The 14751-nt window shown below is 46.4% G+C and overlaps 1 protein-coding gene across 1 annotated transcript in view; it reads right to left on the bottom strand.

The window, feature by feature from the left end:
- LOC135561953 (replication factor C subunit 1-like) overlaps positions 1 to 12457 on the bottom strand; it is a 48120-nt gene extending 35663 nt beyond the window's left edge. Inside the window, 7 exon segments of the mRNA XM_065004484.1 lie at positions 3417 to 3524; positions 4354 to 4743; positions 4909 to 5061; positions 7251 to 7561; positions 8246 to 8362; positions 10086 to 10170; positions 12390 to 12457. Coding sequence (XP_064860556.1) covers positions 3417 to 3524; positions 4354 to 4743; positions 4909 to 5061; positions 7251 to 7561; positions 8246 to 8362; positions 10086 to 10170; positions 12390 to 12452 — 1227 coding nt within the window. The 5' untranslated portion in view covers positions 12453 to 12457.
- Positions 12458 to 14751: the final 2294 nt, after the last annotated feature.

Genomic DNA, 14751 nt, shown 5'->3' with positions numbered 1-14751 from the left:
CCCAGTGGGTGTGTGTTTAGACCCCAGTGGGTATGTGTTTAGACCCCAGTGGGTATGTGTCTAGACCCCAGTGGGTATGGGTTTAGATCCCAGTGGGTATGTGTTTAGATCCCAGTGGGTATGTGTTTAGACCCCAGTGGGTATGTGTTTAGACCCCAGTGGGTATGTGTTTAGACCCCAGTGGGTATGTGTTTAGACCCCAGTGGGTATGTGTTTAGACCCCAGTGGGTATGTGTTTAGACCCCAGTGGGTATGTATTTAGACCCCAGTGGGTATGCGTTTGTCTTACAGTGGGTATGTGTTTAGATCCCAGTGGGTATGTGTTTAGACCCCAGTGGGTATGTGTTTAGACCCCAGTGGGTATGTGTTTAGACCCCAGTGGGTATGTGTTTAGACCCCAGTGGGTATGTGTTTAGACCCCAGTGGGTATGTGTTTAGATCCCAGTGGGTATGGGTTTGACCCCAGTGGGTATGTGTTTAGACCCCAGTGGGTATGTGTTTAGACCCCAGTGGGTATGTGTCTAGACCCCAGTGGGTATGTGTTTAGACCCCAGTGGGTATGGTTTAGACCCCAGTGGGTTTAGATCCCAGTGGGTATGTGTTTAGACCCCAGTGGGTATGTGTTTGACCCCAGTGGGTATGTGTTTAGACCCCAGTGGGTATGTGTTTGTCAGGGTATGGTTTGTCTTACAGTGGGTATGTGTTTAGATCCCAGTGGGTATGTGTTTAGTGGGATCCCAGTGGGTATGTGTTTAGACCCCAGTGGGTATGTGTTTAGAGTGGGTATGTGTTTAGACTCCCAGTGGGTGTGTGTTTAGATCCCAGTGGGTATGTGTTTAGACCCCAGTGGGTATGTGTTTAGACCCCAGTGGGTATGTGTTTAGACCCCAGTGGGTATGTGTTTAGACCCCAGTGGGTATGTGTTTAGACCCCCAGTGGGTATGTTTAGACCCCAGTGGGTATGTGTTTAGATCCCAGTGGGTATGTGTTTAGACCCCAGTGGGTATGTGTTTAGACCCCAGTGGGTATGTGTTTAGACCCCAGTGGGTATGTGTTTAGATCCCAGTGGGTATGGGTTTAGACCCCAGTGGGTATGTGTTTAGACCCCAGTGGGTATGTGTTTAGACCCCAGTGGGTATGTGTTTAGATCCCAGTGGGTATGTGTTTAGATCCCAGTGGGTATGTGTTTAGACCCCAGTGGGTATGTGTCTAGACCCCAGTGGGTATGGGTTTAGATCCCAGTGGGTATGGGTTTAGATCCCAGTGGGTATGTGTTTAGACCCCAGTGGGTATGTGTTTAGACCCCAGTGGGTATGTGTCTAGACCCCAGTGGGTATGTGTTTAGACCCCAGTGGGTATGGGTTTAGACCCCAGTGGGTATGGGTTTAGACCCCAGTGGGTATGGGTTTAGACCCCAGTGGGTATGTGTTTAGATCCCAGTGGGTATGTGTTTAGACACCAGTGGGTATGTGTTTAGACACCAGTGGGTATGTGTTTAGACACCAGTGGGTATGTGTTTAGACCCCAGTGGGTATGTCTTTAGACCCCAGTGGGTATGTGTTTGTCTTACAGTGGGTATGTGTTTAGATCCCAGTGGGTATGTGTTTAGACCCCAGTGGGTATGGGTTTAGACCCCAGTGGGTATGTGTTTAGACCCCAGTGGGTGTGTGTTTAGATCCCAGTGGGTATGTGTTTAGACCCCAGTGGGTATGTGTTTAGACCCCAGTGGGTATGGGTTTAGACCCCAGTGGGTATGTGTTTAGACCCCAGTGGGTATGTGTTTAGACCCCAGTGGGTATGTGTTTAGATCCCAGTGGGTATGGGTTTAGACCCCAGTGGGTATGTGTTTAGACCCCAGTGGGTATGTGTTTAGACCCCAGTGGGTATGTGTTTAGATCCCAGTGGGTATGGGTTTAGACCCCAGTGGGTATGTGTTTAGACCCCAGTGGGTATGTGTTTAGACCCCAGTGGGTATGTGTTTAGATCCCAGTGGGTATGTGTTTAGATCCCAGTGGGTATGTGTTTAGACCCCAGTGGGTATGTGTCTAGACCCCAGTGGGTATGGGTTTAGATCCCAGTGGGTATGGGTTTAGATCCCAGTGGGTATGTGTTTAGACCCCAGTGGGTATGTGTTTAGACCCCAGTGGGTATGTGTCTAGACCCCAGTGGGTATGTGTTTAGACCCCAGTGGGTATGGGTTTAGACCCCAGTGGGTATGGGTTTAGACCCCAGTGGGTATGGGTTTAGACCCCAGTGGGTATGTGTTTAGATCCCAGTGGGTATGTGTTTAGACCCCAGTGGGTATGTGTTTGTCTTACAGTGGGTATGTGTTTAGACCCCAGTGGGTATGTGTTTAGACCCCAGTGGGTATGTGTTTAGACACCAGTGGGTATGTGTTTAGACACCAGTGGGTATGTGTTTAGACACCAGTGGGTATGTGTTTAGACCCCAGTGGGTATGTGTTTGTCTTACAGTGGGTATGTGTTTAGATCCCAGTGGGTATGTGTTTAGACCCCAGTGGGTATGTGTTTAGATCCCAGTGGGTATGGGTTTAGACCCCAGTGGGTATGTGTTTAGACCCCAGTGGGTATGTGTTTGTCTTACAGTGGGTATGTGTTTAGATCCCAGTGGGTATGTGTTTAGACCCCAGTGGGTATGTGTTTAGACCCCAGTGGGTATGTGTTTAGACCCCAGTGGGTATGTGTTTAGACCCCAGTGGGTATGTGTTTAGACCCCAGTGGGTATGTGTTTAGACCCCAGGGGGTATGTGTTTAGACCCCAGTGGGTATGTGTTTAGACCCCAGTGGGTATGTGTTTAGACCCCAGTGGGTATGTGTTTAGATCCCAGTGGGTATGTGTTTAGATCCCAGTGGGTATGTGTTCAGACCCCAGTGGGTATGTGTTTAGATCCCAGTGGGTATGTGTCTAGACCCCAGTGGGTATGTGTCTAGACCCCAGTGGGTATGTGTCTAGACCCCAGTGGGTATGTGTTTAGACCCCAGTGGGTATGTGTTTAGACCCCAGTGGGTATGTGTTTAGACCCCAGTGGGTATGTGTTTAGACCCCAGTGGGTATGTGTCTAGACCCCAGTGGGTATGTGTCTAGACCCCAGTGGGTATGTGTTTAGACCCCAGTGGGTATGTGTTTAGATCCCAGTGGGTATGTGTTTAGACCCCAGTGGGTATGTGTTTAGACCCCAGTGGGTATGTGTTTAGACCCCAGTGGGTATGTGTTTAGACCCCAGTGGGTATGGGTTTAGATCCCAGTGGGTATGAGTTTAGACCCCAGCGGGTATGTGTTTAGACCCCAGTGGGTATGTGTTTAGACCCCAGGGCTGTGTGTTTGTCTTACAGTGGGTATGTGTTTAGACCCCAGTGGGTATGTGTTTAGACCCCAGGGCTGTGTGTTTGTCTTACAGTGGGTATGGGTTTAGATCCCAGGGCTCTGGGTCCGTCTCGGTTCAGGAAACTACGGAAGGCTGAGGAATTCCCTCGCTTCTTCTCCGATTCCTCTGGACTGGTGCTCTGGACACACACACACACACACACACACACACACACACGGTTAAACACACACACACACACGGTTACACACACACACGGTTACACACACACACGGTTACACACACACACACACACGGTTACACACACACACACACACACACACGGTTAAACACACACACACACATGGTTACACACACACGGTTACACACACACACACACACACATGGTTACACACACACACACACAGTCACAGAGTCACAGTGCCACACACAGTCAGAGTCACACACAGTCACAGTCAGTCACAGTCACGTCACAGTCACACACAGTCACTGTCACACAGTCACACACAGTCATTGTCACACACAGTCACAGAGTCAGTCACACAGTCACAGAGTCAGTCACACAGTCAGTCACACACAGTCACTCACAGTCACGTCACAGTCACTGTCACACAGTCACACACAGTCATTGTCACACACAGTCACAGAGTCAGTCACACAGTCACACTGTCACAGAGACAGTCACACAGTCAGTCACAGAGTCAGTCACACAGTCAGTCACACAGTCACAGAGTCACACAGTCACAGAGTCAGTCACACAGTCACAGAGTCACACAGTCACAGAGTCAGTCACACAGTCACAGAGTCAGTCACACAGTCACAGAGTCACACAGTCACAGAGTCACACAGTCACAGAGTCAGTCACACAGTCACAGAGTCACACAGTCACAGAGTCAGTCACACAGTCACAGAGTCAGTCACACAGTCACACAGTCACACAGTCACAGAGTCAGTCACAGTCACAGAGCTTTGGGTTATTTTCTTTGAACTGTTGATTTAAAAAGTTTCACCTCTTTCTTGGGGGAGGTTTTAAGAGTCGTGGGTGTGGTCACCATGGTTACACTTCCTGTTTTGAGCTTGGACTTCCTGTCTGTGCTCGAAGGGGTTAGGAACTCCTTTTTGGGAGAGATGCGCTCCTTTTTGGGAGAGACGGACGCATTGATACTCAGATTTGTCTTGCCTCCTCCTTCCTCTTCCTCCTCCCTTTTCTTCATCATGGACAGTTTGGAACTTGTCTTAACAAGAGGGGGGACCTTTTTAGGGGACGGACCGATCACGTCCTGGTTGTGGTCCCGCCCATTGGACTGTGATTGGCTGGTAGTGCTGCTGTGGGAGGAGTTAGCACTGCTTTTGTTGGCTGACGTGGCAGACCCCTGATCCTCACCAGAGTATTTACGAGCCTGGACACACACACACACACACAGAGATGGAACCACATACACACACACACACACACATACATATATATATAAATATATATAAAGACATGTTGAATCTTTCAGAGAGAGAAACAGAGAGTTTGTAGTGTGTGTGTGTGTGTGTGTGTGTGTGTGTGTACTCTTCACCTTTTTGGCGTGTGGTTGTTGGTCCAACATGGCCAGCGTCTTGGCAAACTCCTCGTCCTCGTGGACCTGCCTCTCCAACTCCATGTCCTCATCTATCTGCAGCTGCTGGGCGATGACCTCATCAGTCAGCGACTCATCAGGGTCCTGAGAGAGCTGGAGGAACAACACACAGCCGTCAACAACAACAACTAGTCAGACTAGTCAGACTACACACTAGAACTGGGTCTAATCAACAACAACTAGTCAGACTACACACTAGACCTGGGTCTCATCAACAACAACTAGTCAGACTAGTCAGACTACACACTAGACCTGGGTCTCATCAACAACAACTAGTCAGACTAGTCAGACTACACACTAGACCTGGGTCTCATCACCAACAACTAGTCAGACTAGTCAGACTACACACTAGACCTGGGTCTCATCAACAACAACTAGTCAGACTAGTCAGACTACACACTAGACCTGGGTCTCATCAACAACAACTAGTCAGACTAGTCAGACTACACACTAGACCTGGGTCTCATCAACAACAACTAGTCAGACTAGTCAGACTACACACTAGACCTGGGTCTCATCAACAACAACTAGTCAGACTAGTCAGACTACACACTAGACCTGGGTCTCATCAACAACAACTAGTCAGACTAGTCAGACTACACACTAGACCTGGGTCTCATCAACAACAACTAGTCAGACTAGTCAGACTACACACTAGACCTGGGTCTCATCAACAACAACTAGTCAGACTACACACTAGACCTGGGTCTAATCAACAACTAGTCAGACTACACACTAGACCTGGGTCTAATCAACAACAACTAGTCAGACTACACACTAGACCTGGGTCTCATCAACAACAACTAGTCAGACTAGTCAGACTACACACTAGACCTGGGTCTCATCAACAACAACTAGTCAGACTACACACTAGACCTGGGTCTCATCAACAACAACTAGTCAGACTACACACTAGACCTGGGTCTCATCAACAACAACTAGTCAGACTACACACTAGACCTGGGTCTCATCAACAACAACTAGTCAACTAGTCAGACTACACACTAGACCTGGGTCTAATCAACAACAACTAGTCAGACTAGTCAGACTACACACTAGACCTGGGTCTCATCAACAACAACTAGTCAGACTAGTCAGACTACACACTAGACCTGGGTCTAATCAACAACAACTAGTCAGACTACACACTAGACCTGGGTCTCATCAACAACAACTAGTCAGACTAGTCAGACTACACACTAGACCTGGGTCTCATCAACAACAACTAGTCAGACTAGTCAGACTACACACTAGACCTGGGTCTAATCAACAACAACTAGTCAGACTACACACTAGACCTGGGTCTCATCAACAACAACTAGTCAGACTACACACTAGACCTGGGTCTCATCAACAACAACTAGTCAGACTAGTCAGACTACACACTAGACCTGGGTCTCATCAACAACAACTAGTCAGACTACACACTAGACCTGGGTCTCATCAACAACAACTAGTCAGACTAGTCAGACTACACACTAGACCTGGGTCTAATCAACAACAACTAGTCAACTAGTCAGACTACACACTAGACCTGGGTCTCATCAACAACAACTAGTCAGACTAGTCAGACTACACACTAGACCTGGGTCTCATCAACAACAACTAGTCAGACTACACACTAGACCTGGGTCTCATCAACAACAACTAGTCAGACTAGTCAGACTACACACTAGACCTGGGTCTAATCAACAACAACTAGTCAGACTACACACTAGACCTGGGTCTCATCAACAACAACTAGTCAGACTACACACTAGACCTGGGTCTCATCAACAACAACTAGTCAGACTACACACTAGACCTGGGTCTCATCAACAACAACTAGTCAGACTAGTCAGACTACACACTAGACCTGGGTCTCATCAACAACAACTAGTCAGACTAGTCAGACTACACACTAGACCTGGGTCTCATCAACAACAACTAGTCAGACTACACACTAGACCTGGGTCTCATCAACAACAACTAGTCAGACTAGTCAGACTACACACTAGACCTGGGTCTCATCAACAACAACTAGTCAGACTAGTCAGACTACACACTAGACCTGGGTCTAATCAACAACTAGTCAGACTACACACTAGACCTGGGTCTCATCAACAACAACTAGTAACTAGTCAGACTACACACTAGACCTGGGTCTCATCAACAACAACTAGTCAGACTACACACTAGACCTGGGTCTCATCAACAACAACTAGTCAGACTAGTCAGACTACACACTAGACCTGGGTCCTGAGAAGGCTGGAGGGAGAGTAGAGAGAGAGAGTTTTCCTCACAGTCTTCCTCTTGGTACTGGCCACCAGTTTCTTGTCCGAGCGCTGGACACTCCCACTGCCAAAGTAGTCCAGGACAGAGGTGGGGGTGCGTTTGCTCTGCGGGGGCGCTGATTTAGGGGTGACGGGGGCTGGAGGAGACTTCTTCATCCCTCCTTTCCCTGTGGCGGGAGCAAGGGTGGGTTTCGGGGGGGACCTGTGGCTCTCTTTGGTCCCAGTGTGGGCCTTCCCTGGTCTGGTCACTCCATTAGCCTGGGACTTCCCTGGTTTGGTCACTTCCTTCTTCAGAGACAGGAAGTTATCGCTGTCTGAATCTACAGAGAGGAGGGGGGGTAAGGAAGAGAGAGGAAGAGAGAGAGAGACAGAGAGGCAGAGAGAGAGAGGCAGAGAGAGAGAGGCAGAGAGAGAGAGAGGCAGAGAGACAGAGAGAGAGGCAGAGAGAGAGAGGCAGAGAGAGAGAGAGGCAGAGAGAGAGAGACAGAGAGAGAGAGAAACAGGAGGGAAAAGAAATGGAGTCTGTCAGGATGATTCATATTCTGATAGACGTTACTAGAGTCTGTCAGGATGATTCATATTCTGATACACGTTACTAGAGTCTGTCAGGATGATTCATATTCTGATAGACGTTACTAGAGTCTGTCAGGATGAATCATATTCTGATAGACGTTACTAGAGTCTGTCAGGATGATTCATATTCTGATAGACGTTACTAGAGTCTGTCAGGATGATTCATATTCTGATAGACGTTACTAGAGTCTGTCAGGATGATTCATATTCTCCCGTTATGGAGTCTCGTCTGTCTGTGTCCCGGTATCTCCCGTTATGGAGTCTCGTCTGTCTGTGTCCCGGTATCTCCCGTTATGGAGTCTAGTCTGTCTGTGTCCCGGTATTCTCCCGTTATGGAGTCTAGTCTGTCTGTGTTCCGGTATTCTCCCGTTATGGAGTCTAGTCTGTCTGTGTCCCGGTATTCTTCCGTTATGGAGTCTCGTCTGTCTCACCTGTCTCAGAGACGTACTGCACCGGGTCTTTCTTGGCAGGAGGAAGAGGAGCCGGAGGAAGAGGAGGGTTTGGTTTCTGGGCCTTCTGCTTCTGCTCCACTACCTCCTCCTCAGAGTCTACAGGAGGGAGGGAGGGAGGGAGGGGAGGGGAGGGAGGGAGAGAGAAAGAGAACGAGAGAGAGAGGGGAGGATGTTTGGTGATGACAACAACAAAAATAGCCAGGTGACTAACGTAACCATTACCTTGTGTTGTAGACATGAGACCACAGACACAAGCAGCTGGTTAAGATCTTAAGACTCGGGAGGAAACCCTCCTTAAGACTCGGGAGGAAACCCTCCTTAAGACTCGGGGAGGAAACCCTCAAGACTCGGGAGGAAACCCTCCTTAAGACTCGGGGAGGAAACCCTCCTTAAGACTCGGGGAGGAAACCCTCCTTAAGACTCGGGGAGGAAACCCTCCTTAACCTCGGGAGGAAACCCTCCTTAAGACTCGGGAGGAAACCCTCCTTAAGACTCGGGAGGAAACCCTCCTTAACCTCGGGAGGAAACCCTCCTTAAGACTCGGGAGGAAACCCTCCTTAAGACTCGGGAGGAAACCCTCCTTAACCTCGGGAGGAAACCCTCCTTAAGACTCGGGGAGGAAACCCTCCTTAAGACTAGGGGAGGAAACCCTCCTTAAGACTCGGGGAGGAAACCCTCCTTAAGACTCGGGGAGGAAACCCTCCTTAAGACTCGGGGAGGAAACCCTCCTTAAGACTCGGGGAGGAAACCCTCAAGACTCGGGAGGAAACCCTCCTTAAGACTCGGGGAGGAAACCCTCCTTAAGACTCGGGGAGGAAACCCATATTCTATGATAACAGCCAGAGAAGGTGTTCTGTTTTCCCCCAGAAACCCCCTGCAGGATGACCCCCATATTCTATGATAACAGCCAGAGAAGGTGTTCTGTTTTCCCCCAGAAACCCCCTGCAGGATGACCCTGAAGGCCGTTGGACATTAGTGCTCTCTGTCCGTTTCAGTTTACAACCAAAACAGGTTCAACGAATATGGAAGAGTAGAAACGCTGGTCGATTAAAGTCTGACAAATCACTATGACCCCCGACCCCCGCCTCTCTGACCCCCGACCCTCTGACCTTGTGTTAGGTCGCGTTTCAGCCTAAATCATGAATATATGTCGGCTCATTTGCAAATGAGAACTTGTTCTCAACTAGCCTACCTGGTTAAATAAAGGTGATGTAAAAATGTTAAACATTTAATTTGGAAACGACCGTTATATGGCCCATTCTAAAATCACAGGGCCAGTAATACCTCCACTGTCAGAGGTTCAGTCATCATTATTACCTGACTCAATTACCATTAAATGGCCCAGAGGGACAGCCATCATTATTACCTGACTCAATTACCATTAAATGGCCCAGAGGGACAGCCATCATTATTACCTGACTCAATGACCATTAAATGGCCCAGAGGGACAGCCATCATTATTACCTGACTCAATGACCATTAAATGGCCCACAGTCATCATTATTACCTGACTGAATAACCATTAAATGGCCCAGAGGGGCAGTCATCATTATTACCTGTCAGAGGTTCAGTCATCATTATTACCTGACTCAATTACCATTAAATGGCCCACAGAGGTTCAACCATCATTATTACCTGATTCAATGACCATTAAATGGCCCAGAGGTTCAGCCATCATTATTACCTGACTCAATGACCATTAAATGGCCCACAGTCATCATTATTACCTGACTCAATGACCATTAAATGGCCCACAGTCATCATTATTACCTGATTCAATGACCATTAAATGGCCCAGAGGTTCAGTCATCATTATTACCTGACTCAATGACAACACGCCTCTTTCTCTTTTTATCATTGTCCTTCTTCTTCTTCTTCTTCTTCTCCACCTTGGGGCTGGTGATCTGGAACACATCATCACCATCATCATCATCCTCACCACTATCATTATCATCATCATCCTCACCATCATCATCATCCTCACCATCATCATCGTCACCACTATCATTATCATCATCATCCTCACCATCATCATCCTCACCACTATCATTATCATCATCACCATTATCATCCTCACCATCATCATCCTCACCACTATCATTATCATCATCACCACTATCATCCTCACCACCATCCTCACCATCATCATCCTCACCACTATCATTATCATCATCATCCTCACCATCATCATCATCCTCACCATCATCATCCTCACCACTATCATTATCATCATCACCATCATCATCCTCACCACTATCATTATCATCATCACCATTATCATCCTCACCACCATCCTCACCATCATCATCCTCACCACTATCATTATCATCATCACCATTATCATCCTCACCACCATCATTATCATCATCCTCACCACCACCATCATCATCCTCACCATCATCATCCTCACCACCATCATCCTCACCACCATCATTATCATCCTCACCACCATCATCATCATCCTCACCACCATCATTATCATCATCATCCTCACCACCACCATCATCATCCTCACCACCATCATCACCATCATCCTCACCATCATCATCATCATCCTCACCACCACCATCATCATCCTCACCACCATCATTATCATCACCATCATCCTCACCACCACCATCATCATCCTCACCACCATCATCATCATCCTCACCACCATCATTATCATCATCATCATCATCCTCACCACCACCATCATCATCCTCACCATCATCATCCTCACCACCATCATCCTCACCACCACCATCATCATCATCATCCTCACCACCATCATCATCATCCTCACCACCATCACCACCATCATCCTCACCACCACCATCATCCTCACCATCATCATCATCATCCTCACCACCACCATCATCATCCTCACCACCATCATCACCATCATCTCACCACCATCATCATCATCATCCTCACCACCACCATCATCATCATCATCATCCTCACCACCACCATCATCATCCTCACCATCATCATCATCATCCTCACCACCACCATCATCATCCTCACCACCATCATCACCATCATCCTCACCATCATCATCATCATCCTCACCACCACCATCATCATCATCATCATCCTCACCATCATCATCATCATCCTCACCACCACCATCATCATCATCATCATCCTCACCACCATCATCATCATCCTCACCACCATCACCACCATCCTCACCACCACCATCATCATCCTCACCACCACCATCATCACCATCATCATCCTCACCATCATCATCATCATCCTCACCACCACCATCATCATCATCCTCACCACCACCATCATCCTCACCACCATCATCACCATCATCCTCACCACCATCATCATCTGACTAGAGACTCTGGTTTATAATAAATACCTTGGTGGTCGACCAGTTCACTGACTAGAGACTCTGGTTTATAATAATAAATACCTTGGTGGTCGACCAGTTCACTGACTAGAGACTCTGGTTTATATTAATACCTTGGTGGTCGACCAGTTCACTGACTAGAGACTCTGGTTTATAATAATAAATACCTTGGTGGTCGACCAGTTCACTGACTAGAGACTCTGGTTTATATTAATACCTTGGTGGTCGACCAGTTCACTGACTAGAGACTCTGGTTTATAATAATAAATACCTTGGTGGTCGACCAGTTCACTGACTAGAGACTCTGGTTTATATTAATACCTTGGTGGTCGACCAGTTCACTGACTAGAGACTCTGGTTTATAATAAATACCTTGGTGGTCGACCAGTTCACTGACTAGAGACTCTGGTTTATAATAATACCTTGGTGGTCGACCAGTTCACTGACTAGAGACTCTGGTTTATATTAATACCTTGGTGGTCGACCAGTTCACTGACTAGAGACTGGTTTATAATAAATACCTTGGTGGTCGACCAGTTCACTGACTAGAGACTGGTTTATAATAAATACCTTGGTGGTCGACCAGTTCACTGACTAGAGACTCTGGTTTATAATAATACCTTGGTGGTCGACCAGTTCACTGACTAGAGACTCTGGTTTATAATAATACCTTGGTGGTCGACCAGTTCACTGACTAGAGACTCTGGTTTATAATAATAAATACCTTGGTGGTCGACCAGTTCACTGACTAGAGACTCTGGTTTATAATAATACCTTGGTGGCAGGTTTCTTCTTCTTCTTTACTTCTTCGTCTGTTGAGACGGATTTCTTCTTCATCTTCGTGGTTTATAATCTCCGTGTGGACCAGTTCCATCCTGAGATGGTTTTCTGATCTTGGTGGGGTTTGACTAGATACAAATAAATACCTGATGTCCTAAGAATGGAAGGGAGGGAGAGGAGAGAGTAAATGAGTCCACTGAGCCTAATTGATACCCTATTCCTACCAGTTCACTACAGAGGCTCTGGTTAAAACCTTGTAAACAGTGCACTGTATAGGAATACGGTGTAATTTGGGATCTATCCTAGACGTTAAATGACATTTGATTTGAAGACATGCATTGCTAAGTTACACATGAGCGATATTGGCTTGGCCAGATACAGTCATCTAGTTCTGGTTTATAAAAAACATACTTTATATTTCAACTTTATTTAACTCTGGCAAGTCAGCTAATGACGGCCTTACTGACTAGGACTCTGGTTGGGCAAAAACTGCGCGACCCTATAGGGACTCCCAATCACGGCCGGATGTGATGCTAGAGACTCTGGATTCGAACCAGGGACTGCAGTAGCCTAAAGAGACTCTGGCCATAAATCGGGAGCCCAATTTAGCTGCACTCAGTTGACTCTGGTTTATACCATCGCATATTTATCTTTACGATCTACCCAGTTCACTGATAGAGACTCTGTTGCCATAATTTTGTTGTCAGTATTGACAAGACGACTAAATACACTTTCATGTTTGCCATGTGAAACAACTGACTTGCAAAGACAGTCAGCTTCATGCATTGTTTTCATTTAGCGTGATAGCTAGTGAGTTAGCTAGAGAATCCTACTAAAACAACCAAATAGGGCAACTGACTAGAGACTTGGGATTAATAGTTGGCTTAATTAACTAGCTTACTCGGTACATTCGTAATAGCTGGTGTCGTCCCCTAAAACAGTAACATGCCGTCCTAACGTTAGCTGACATATGCGTTTCTATGCATTACTGAGTCACTTGTGTTGCTGTTGTCAGAGAACGAGTTGTTGATTTGGACCAGTTCGATGCATAGACGCCGTGACTTACCATAATCCACAACAAAATGAATGAGACTCTTTTCTTATTGATCGTGATGAGACTAGTTTACACCAGCAGCTCCTTTAAAAAATAAAAAATACTCCTTGGCGCGAAGTGTGATCAGAGCGGAAGTGGAAGTGGAAGAGGAAGGTCCATGTCGGTTTATACAAAAACGTGTCTCCCTCCAGCAGGTGGCGTTTTTGTCATTGTTTCACCCATCAGGCAAGTCGTTTTTGCGTGGACGTCAATAAGAGTGTCGAATTTAATCAACAACGACTAAATAAATGGTTTATTTGCTTAATGACGTTTCTTTTTTTCTTTTATATAATGTAAGTTTCGTAATGCTTTTAGAGTTGTTTACCCCGAATACCGGTATAAGTAGGACACGTCACATCCCGGCCAGAGACTTTGAGAATAAACACTTTCTATATCGGAGATGTTTATGCTTAATTTATTATTTCACCTTTATTTAACCAGGTAGGCCAGTTGAGAACACCTTTATTTAACCAGGTAGTCACTTTCAGTTGAGAAACACCTTTATTTAACCAGGTAGGTCAGTTGAGAACACCTTTATTTAACCAGGTAGGCTAGTTGAGAACACCTTAATTTAACCAGGTCGGCCAGTTGAGAACAGTTTTATTTAACCAGCTTCGGCCAGTTGAGAACACCTTTATTTAACCAGGTCGGCCAGTTGCTGAACACCTTTATTTAACCAGGTTTGCTGTTAATACCAGTTGAGAACAGTTTTATTTAACCAGGGATAGACTCCTTGGCCAGTGAGTTGAGAACACCTTGATTTAACCAGGTGAGGCCAGTTGAGAACACCTTTATTTAACCAGGTACTCCTTGGCCGAAGTTGAGAACACCTTTATTTAACCAGGTAGGCCAGTTGAGAACACATTTATTTAACCAGGTAGGCTAGTTGACCCAACACCTTTATTTAACCAGATACAGTATCTAGTCTGAATTTAAAAACATACTTTTATTTAAATGGTTTATTTGCTAGTTGAGAACACTTTTTATTTAACCAGGTAGGCTACGTTGAGCAAACACCGGTTTATGGGAACCAATCACGGCAACTTTGAGAACACCTTTATTTAACCAGGAGATGTTTATTTAAGAACACCTTATTTAACCAGGTAGGCTAGTTGAGAACACCTTTATTTAACCAGGTAGGCAGTTGAGAACACCTTTATTTAACCAGGTAGGCTAGTTGAGAACACCTTTATTTAACCAGGTAGGCTAGTTGAGAACACCTTTATTTAACCAGGTAGGCTAGTTGAGAACACCTTTATTTAA

Source organism: Oncorhynchus nerka, linkage group LG18 (genome assembly GCF_034236695.1).
Source record: "Oncorhynchus nerka isolate Pitt River linkage group LG18, Oner_Uvic_2.0, whole genome shotgun sequence".
Taxonomy (NCBI): domain Eukaryota; kingdom Metazoa; phylum Chordata; class Actinopteri; order Salmoniformes; family Salmonidae; genus Oncorhynchus; species Oncorhynchus nerka.
The sequence above is the reverse complement of the archived record's forward strand: the minus strand, read 5'-3'. Positions and strand labels throughout refer to the sequence as shown.